Raw genomic sequence first — 9569 nt, forward strand, 5'->3', positions numbered from 1 at the left:
GCCGTGGCCGCGAAAATAGCGAAAACTAAAAGGCATAGGGTGGCGGTTAATATATCATTGGAAAGAGGAGAAGGATAGCTTTAAAATGATAATGCATCTTTCCATAGTTACTGCACTGCTCAGAGTCCCTCTAACCATTATACCATCCAGCCACCACTGACAGGATGGCGAGGGCTGGTTTATGTGCTGATGGGGCCCCTTTGACTTTGAATGGGGCCCCAAGTGACTGCTTTTGTTGCCTGGTCGGTAATCCGGCCCTGGGTTGATTGGTGCGGCTGGTGGTAGCAGCAGAAGGATGTGGTGGGTCCCGCATTTCACGGCCACTGTCTGCAATGCTGATCCTCCATGCCAAACCCACCGACGCATCCTCCTCCTCAGAGTCAGAGCTGACATCCCCATCCTGTGGATGGTAGTCACGGTCCTTCATCCCATCATCAACATCATACCCCCCCTCCTCAAAACCCAGAACATCCTCCTCAAACTCCTTGCGGCTAACAGCCCTGAGTTCAATCGCGGCGCCTGGAGCAAAAAGCTCACTGGCTAAGGGTAGGCTGCCCGCTGGGGTCGACACTGACACGGCAGACTTTCTGAGGGTGGCCGTAATGTTGCTCCCTGTCCTCTTGCCCTTGCTTCCTCTCCCTCAGCTACCAGGGCCAGAAGACATAGTACAACTTATACATGATGATGTCACCACATGATGTGGGGTACTTTTACTTTAATAAAATCGGGGTTGGACTTTACATCAAATTAGCACGGAGTGACAGACCGCAGAGTAGAGGACAGACTGTCTAATGGTGGGTACACACGGTGCGTTCCCGCACTCGAATTTCCCGCTTGATTCCCATCGACTCGATTATTTCCGACATGTCCGATTCGCGTTTCGATGGAACGTTAGGTCGATTTGGCATACTTTACATGTGAATCGCCCTAACGATCCATCGAAACGCAAATCGGACATGTCAGAAATAATCGAGTCGACGAGAATCGAGCGGGAAATCGAGTGCGGGAACGCACCTCGTGTACCCGCCACCATAACAACTAACTGCAGTACTAACTACAATACAATAACACAGTAATCCTCCTATTCCCTTTACTGTCCTGCTGGCCTGCACAGCACACACACAGACAGGACCTAACTGAGTGAATGAAAGCAAACAAACAATTACAACAATAGAACAATAGTGTAGTGAAAGTGTTTAGCACTCAAAGCTTTAAGCTGGCCATACACTAGGCCGATTCCCCGCCGATCGACAGCAGATTCGATGACTGGGATCGAATCTGCTGTCACATCACTCATGCTACACGCTAAATTTCGATCTATTTCATCCCGAAATAGATTGATCCCGTCGATCGCTCCGTACGGGAAATTACCATCAATCGCCCGCGGGTAGGGAGCGCGTCGCTAGTGGCATTCAAGTGCCCGATGACCGACGCAATACAGCTGCAATACATTACCTGCTCCGCCGGCGCAACTCCCCAGATCTCCGCTGTCTTCTCTTCTCTGGTCTGGTCTCCGGGTCCGGTATACTTCACTTCCTCCTGTCCCAGCAGGAAGTTTAAACAGTAGAGGGTGCTCTACTGTTTAAACTTCCCCCAGACAGGAAGAAGTGAAGCATGCCGGACCCGGAGACCAGAGCGGAGAAAAAGACAGCGGAGTCCTGGGGAGTCGCGCCGGCGGAGCAGGTAACGTATGCGGGGGGGGGGGGGGGGGAGCGGCGGCAGCACCAGCACCAACCCCAAATTGTGAACGGTTTCATGCTGAAATCAATTCACAATCTGTTGGCAGTAAAGGCAGCCATACGATCCCTTTCTGATTAGATTCGATCAGAGAGGGGTCTATCTGTTGGTCGAATCTGATGGCAAATCGACCAGTGTATGGCTACCTTTAGGTTTATCACTGTATACAGCACTTGCTAAGCCAGCACTGGAGAAAGTCTGTCAGTGACCAGCCAGCCACACAAGCAAGGACGATCTTTATCATCATGCCAGCCCTCCTTACTACACAGGGGGGCTGGCCGGGGTTCCCTTCTGTGATTGGGTGCCAAGGCTTAGGCTGGGAGGCCTCTGATTTGCTCAATGAGGTCAGGTGAGGCTGGCCAGAGTTCTCCTCTGTGATTGGTTGCTAGGGCTTCTGCTGGGAGCTCTCTGATTGGCTGGGAGCCCTCTGATTGGCTCAATGATATCTTCTTCCTACCCGGATCCGGATATCCGTCGGATAACCGCGGGTATCCGCAGGTATCCGGATTATGCAGCCAGATATCCGCATAGATCTATCCGGATAGCAGCCCAGGTATCCGGATACCGGATCTGATCCGGATAGGCGAAAAAGGTCGGATACCCGGGTTAATCCGGGTACCCGGGATCCGGATGAGCATCCCTGATTAAAATGTTCAAGTGTGTCATATGACAATTAACTGGCTTGTGTATTTATATAGTTTTCAAATTTAAGCTTGCCCATGTAAAGTTAAACATGTGGATGCTGGCCTATTGGTCTACTTTAGAGGTAGATATTGGGGTGGGGAGAGATAAGAGTGAGGTATCCTACCTTCCTCTGTTATATTATTCATGATTATACCAATTACAGTAAAACCTTGGATGAGAGTACCTTGGTTTAAGAGTGCTTTGCAGGACACACAACATTTTTATGAAATTTTGACTTGAAAGACAAGCAACATCTTGATATACAAGCACAAAACATTTACACCCGTCATGTCATCACAGCTCTGCTGATGGTTCTTCTCTCTATCCCTCTATGATGCTGTAGGATTGTAAATAATTGTACTTAATCTGAGTGTAGGGACTGTACAATGCCACATTTCTGTTATGTTCTCAAAAGTAGGCAAGAGCAATTGTCACTGGATAAATTCTTTGTTTAAGCCATACATAAAAAAATCATAAAAAAAAGGTTGGTTGAGCCAACAGATGGCAATGATTCTGTTAGTTATAGTTAACAGTGCTGCTCATCACGACCTCGGAATCACAGATAACCCGGGCCAATTTGAGCAATTATGGGCTAGGAATCAGAATCCATGATCAGCCATGATCACAGATGGTGATTTCAAATGTATCCGTAATTTCATATGCATTCAACCTGTAATCCCGGTTTACAAGCTGTAATCACGAGTTGGAGTCCGTGATTACTTTAACGGTTAATAGCAAAGCCCTTGTACGTGTTAGAAACACCAAATTTGCAGGGAATGTTAAGAAGAACAGTGGGAGCAAATGGATTATTTTTTTCAAAAAGACCTTATAGTTTTGAGAAAATCGTTTTTAAAGTTTTTGTTCTGAGTGTGGGAAATGTTTCAATAGCCGCTGACTTTAGCGGATAATAGCAAAGTCACTGCTAAAATGTCAGATAATGTATTAACATGTATATAAATGTATTTTATTATGTTCAGTGTGGGAAATTTTAAAAAAATGACACGGAGGCCCCCTGCTGAGCTTCTTTAACCACTTGTCCCCCATGCAGGCTGGGATAGCCAGAATGCAGAGCCCCGGTCAAGTGGGCTATACCAGCCCACATGATCCATGATATGGGGGCTCCTGGGGAAGAGGGGTGGTCAAGCCTCCCCCTCTCCCCAGAGCCCTTGTCCAATCCATGTACAAGGGGCTCTTCCCCACCTCCGGTGCCCCAGGAGGAGGTGGGGCCGATGACACCCTGGGGGGGTTCATGGTGGCATCTGGAAGTCCACTTTAAGAAGGGACTCCAAGATGCCTGCTCCCCTCTCAGGAGAAATGGGTATAGGGGTACATAGTACCCCTTACTCATTTCCACAAAGTGAAATGAAAACACAGCGACATGTAAAGTATTTTACTTTTCCTAATTAACCAGAAATACTTACCTGTGCCTTTAAAAAAATGTTTCCATGCCAATATACTTGGAAAAGTCCCATGCCAATATCCTCTAATCTTGCAATCTTTATTGCATTGATTGAAGAATCTCAGCGCTGCGTAATATGTTGGCGCTTTATAAATACAATAAATAAATAAATCTCTGCGCACCCGCCGTGCTTGCCGCACAGCTCTAACTACACTCTGTAAAGCTAGAGCTAAAGCCTCTTATAAGGTCTTTTTGAAAAGGTTTTCCTCTTGTTTCCACTGTTCTTCTTAACCTACCCTGCAAATTTGGTGTGTCTAGCACATATGTGGGACTTTGCTATTAACCGTTAAAGTAATCATGGATTCCAACTTGTGTATGGATGTTGGAATGCGAATGTAATGTGAAATTCACAGAGGCGCCTAGCATTATTGGGACCTATTGCTGTTGTATGCTCGCCCACTCTCAATTGCCTGAGGAAGCAGGAGAATACCTGCGAAACGTGATGCACCCTTTAGTGGAGTATGCCAATACATTATTTTGGTTCATTAATTGAGAGTTTCTAGAGTCTGCTTATAGGCGGTAAGTCCACCACTGCCTCACAAGCAATTTTAACAATTTTAAAGTCTGATTTTACTCTTCTGGTGCCTCTGTTCTCGTTTCTGGTTTTGTATCCACCCTTGGTGGAAGGGGATCCCCCCTTTTTTTCCTGTCTACAGAGAGCGACTTCTTAATCCTGAGTGGGGTCAGGACAATCTCCCCACCTGCCTACACAGTGGTTGCCTTGGAGGTAACCCTGGTTTGTGAGTGTATATTTCTTGTACTCTTTATACAATCCACATTCCAGTACGTACTACACTATTATTGGGTTCTCGATGTCCTTTCTTTATATCTCGCAATATAAGGTTCTCCTGTATAGATTCTAAGATTGCATCTTTTGCATCACCTTTTGTGTCTTGGAATTTGTTATGTATTTTGTCTCGCAGTTTGTTATCCATTTTATTCATCAAGCTACTTTTATCACTGTAATTTTGTACCAATTCTGTATTTTGTATATTGGTATACAGCATTGTCTGTATGATTTTGTACCCCATGTTTGTTTCTTACTTTGTACCGTGCCACAGAATATGTTGGTGCATTATAAATCAATAATAATATGTTGCTGCCATGGTTTGAAGGTTTCAACTGCTTCCTGACAATATAGGAAATTAGGTGTTCTAATTTATTTTTACACTATTAAAAAAGTGTTTTTTTCTTTTCAAAGTAAGCTGTTGAGATGTTATTTTAATTATTTTATAGAAGCGTTTTGTTCCTTCTAACACCTGTAACATAAGTACAGCAACATTTAATCAGGGAAGTAGTTTTTGACCTTGTGATGAAGTTGAACTTTATGGAAGCTTGTCTTTTTTCCACCTAGATAACTGTGTAACTATCTTTTTTTTTTAGTATTAATGCAACACTGAAAACTTCCTCAGTGTTTTATACAGTATATTGTTCTGTTGTCACTAAGGGCTTGATTCACAAAGCGGTGCTAACCTACTTAGCACGTCTAAAGTCTTAAGGCGCGCTAACCAGGGTGCTAAGTAGGTTAGCACCGGATTTCTCAATTGAGAAAACCAGTGCTAACCTACTTAGCACCCTGGTTAGCGCGCCTTAAGACTTTAGACGTGCTAAGTAGGTTAGCACCGCTTTGTGAATCAAGCCCTAAGTGTCCCTCAGAATGGCTCACAATGTAATCTCTTTCATAGTCACACGTTCATATCATAGTCACACGTTCATATCATTGTCTACCACCAATTTGAGGGAACCTATCTGTATGTTTTTGGAAGAAAACTGTAGTGCCTGCAGGAAACCCACACGAATACATAGAGAACATACAAACTCCATGCAGATAGTGTCCGGGTATGGATTCAAACCAGGAACCCAGTGCTGCAAGGCAAGAGTGTGATCCACTCCACCACCATGCTGCTATATAACAATGCAACTATCTCTTATTTTTGTATTACTTTACTTTTACTTCACTGGATGCATTCTTTTAGGTCAGCAACTCAACATATTCAAACCAACAATCAGCATATCAGGCAAGAATCATTTCAGTTGAAAATAGCTGCTTATATTCCATAACTCTTCCGACTTAGGATTTCAACAGCTCACAAAGGTTGCCTAAAGAGAACGTGAACTGAAAATAAAAAGTCAAAATAAACATACACAGGTCATACTTACCTCCCATGTAGTCTGCTTACCAATCTCTTTCTCCTCTCCTGCATTCTGTTTGTCCACTGTGATCGATGGAATTCTCTGCCCTCCATTTTGAAAATGGCCATTACCCCATAACAGCTTCCTGGTCAGCACACTGTTAAACTGTTATATCGTCAACTTGAGCCAAAGGGAAACATGGACATTACCTTGCACATTCAGTTGTAACTGACAGCTGCTGATATACTGTATAACTGACAGCAACTGGTATATTTCAGTTCTGACAAAATATTGTCAGAATTGGAAGGGTTCACTGTAAGAAGAAAATGGTGAGCCTCTGAAAGGAACTGACAGTGAGGTAAGTATGTAATATTCATTTGCAGCTACATCATGTGTTTATTTTAAATAATTTTACTCTCTTCAAGTTCCCTTTAAAGAACCACCATTGCAAAACAATAAAAATAAAATACATGTAAACTCATACAAATGAGAAGTATGTTTCTTCTAGAGTAAAATCAGCTATAAATTACATTTCTCCTATGTTGCTGTCACTTACAGTAGTTAATAGTGATCTGATGGAACTGACAGATTTTGGACTAGTCCATTTCTTCATGGGGGATTCTCAGTATTACATGTATTCTTTACAAAAGCACTCCCTGCAAAGGATCCATTTAAAGATGCAGGCTGCCCCATCTGTTTGCAGACTATTCTGGCTGTTGGAATGAGCAACTGTTATTCACTAAGTGCTTTTGCAAATAAAGAACATCATGAGAATCCCCCATGATGAGATGGAATAGTCCAAAACCTGTTAGGTCTGTCAAATGTCTACTGCCTACTGTAAGTGACAACAACCAGGGATGAGCAGAAACTACGCCAGTGCGAATTTACGCATCGTAGTTCGCATCTACGCATCGTAGTTTGTAGGTGAAGTTTCAAAACTACGCGTACGAATTTACGCGTAGCGAAGCACCGCTACGCGTACCTTACGCCCACTATGCGTAGTTAACGTGTGTATTGCGTAGTGAACTACGAATGCGTTACTCGCGGCTAATTTTCCGCGTGTGATTGTATGCATACAAATTTACGCATTGTCAAGGGGGAATGTACGCATAGAAGAGTACCCGGGAGAAGCATTTGAAGAGGAATTAATGCATAAAATTTTCTGCATACGGGCATAAGCATCCGCACACACTACGCTTCGCACTACGCGTAATTGCGTATTTTAACGCATAGTCTACGAAATGCATACGAAGCGAATATTTGATTTCAAAGCCGTAGTTTGGCAAAGCGTAATTGCGTAAAACTACGCGTAGTTGCAGCACAGCGAAGTTGGCTGACTACGACCATCCCTGACAACAACCTAGTAGAAATGTAATTTATAGCACATTTCACTTTGTGTGAAATCTACTTATTTATGGTATTTATTGTATTTTAATTGTTTGGTGATAGTGGTCCCTTGACATCACAGACTCTAATCTATTACATTTATTTGTGTGAATTAACCTGTGGCATCAAATGTTCTCAAGGAGTAGATAACTGATAATATTAACCAAAATAATATCTCACTTAGAATTTATGCTCATCCAGGAAGCTTTAAGCAAATGGTATTGATGTATGTGTAGGTTACAGAGACAAGTGCCTAGAGGTAAAGAATAACACTTTGAACATACCTTTAGTTTCACATCACAGTGTACTGGGGTCCAGGTTATATTGTAGCACTCAGTACCAGCTGAGTAATTGCGGTCTAGACTAATCTTAAGGTCGGTTGCTGAATCCCATGTATAACAAAATTCAGTCTTATTAAGCCAGCACAAGTTTTTAACAAAATTTTGCTCCATGTCGGGAAAGTTTCCAACATCTATTTCCATGAACGTCTTGTCCTCGCTCAACGTCTGCAGGACCAGCATATGAGTATTCCTCTCCCAAATAAGTCCGCTTGCCCGACCTTTCAGAATCCAGTTTTTGTTAGGTTGGTCCATCACCTGCCAGTAAATAATTCCGATTGTCATAACAAAGAAAATAGCAACCCCGACGCAGGCGATGGCTCCTTTCCATGTCTCATTCATCTCCTTCAGTCCCATATCCCAGTTGACTTCAGGAATAGGGCTTTGGTTTCTTGAACGTGAATGAGGCATTGCAAACAACCTTGAGTGGCTTATATGATAATTCTTGCAATACAAATGTATTTCTTCTTCATCAGTGAAAAAAAAAAGAAAAAATCTGACTTCAAATGTTATGTTGGGTAAAGCATTTTCAGATGTGAACTTTTAAAAGCCATCTTCAGTCTTGCACATGTTGCAAGAAGTATGGGGAAGTTATTCTTGTCTAGTTGTACTCTGTATGATCAGCGGAAGAAGAGAGCCTTGAAATAGCACTAGAAGGAATCAGCTCACAGCCGTCCCACTCCTAGATTTGTCCCAGGTGCTTAAGCAGTGACGTATGCAGCTTGTGGACTGTACCTAATCAATTGCACTTCATGTAACCCCAGCAAACTAACTGTGAGCATTCCAATAAAGATTAGCAGTACACTTTTACTACAAGCGGCTAACATTCTATGCCACTGCCTAATGTTATTTTGTATAGTAGAAGAGGCACATTACCTCTGAAAGTAATATGTAGCATTGACTTTTTTTTTTATTTATTTCTTCAAACAATGATTAAACATATGACCTAAGTATTATACGTGAACCCTAAAAACATGATTAATCATGCAGGTATAATACATTACGCTAGGTTCACAGTGTGGTCAGTAAGGAAGTGTTATATTGAGTGTGAATTGCAATGGGGACCGGATATAGACTTTGAGGCCGGCTTCAGACTGTCTATTGGCGGTACCGGGACCGCACCACACCCCCAAAAAAGACCTTCGGGGATTACCACGTTAGTATGCGGTAATCCCCTTCTGGCTGGGATCCAAACAGTAAGTGACGCTTGGTTGCGAGATACGGAAGTGTGCGGAAGCGAATTGTAAAAATACACTTCTGCACATACACGCCACCGCCGCATTGCAACAGCAACATGTTGCCAAACTCTGTGTCACCATAGACTTACATGACTTCCGTTCCACCGCAGGTCGTCACAGAGGTCACACTGTAATGTTGGTTTGTCGACACGCTAGATCAGCGACTTCTGGCGCAACACCCCGCATGCTGTTTTACACAAATATTCAACCTCTCTCTGTCCTTGGGTGTAGTTCCATCATGCCTCAAATCTACAACCATTGTGCCAGTCCCAAAAAATCCTAGGATAACCTGTCTTAATGATTATCGACCAGTTGCTCTAACCCCTGTCATCGCCAAGTGCTTTGAACGACTGGTAGCCACACACATCAAGGCCTCCATCCCAGCAAATCTAGATCAACACCAATTTGCTTACCGAACAAATAGATCGACTGAGGATGCCATCTGTGTAGCTCTCCATGCTGCCCTCTCACACCTGGAAAAGCCCAACTCCTATGTTAGGATGCTCTTTGTTGACTACAACTCAGCATTTAACACCATTGTACCTAGCCAGCTGACCAACAAACTCCATGCACTAGGTCTTGCCCCCTCCATAT

General features: G+C 43.4%; 1 protein-coding gene across 1 annotated transcript in view; it reads right to left on the reverse strand.

Moving 5' to 3' along the window:
• Positions 1-8371, reverse strand: part of LOC137538847 (SITS-binding protein-like) — a 187907-nt gene extending 179536 nt beyond the window's left edge. The window contains exon 1 of the mRNA XM_068261220.1: positions 7684-8371. Within this exon, the coding sequence (XP_068117321.1) occupies positions 7684-8148 (465 nt within the window). The 5' untranslated portion in view covers positions 8149-8371. The remainder of the gene's footprint in view (positions 1-7683) is intronic.
• Positions 8372-9569: the final 1198 nt, after the last annotated feature.

The sequence above is a fragment of the Hyperolius riggenbachi genome, chromosome 11, assembly GCF_040937935.1.
Source record: "Hyperolius riggenbachi isolate aHypRig1 chromosome 11, aHypRig1.pri, whole genome shotgun sequence".
NCBI classification, from domain to species: Eukaryota; Metazoa; Chordata; class Amphibia; order Anura; family Hyperoliidae; genus Hyperolius; species Hyperolius riggenbachi.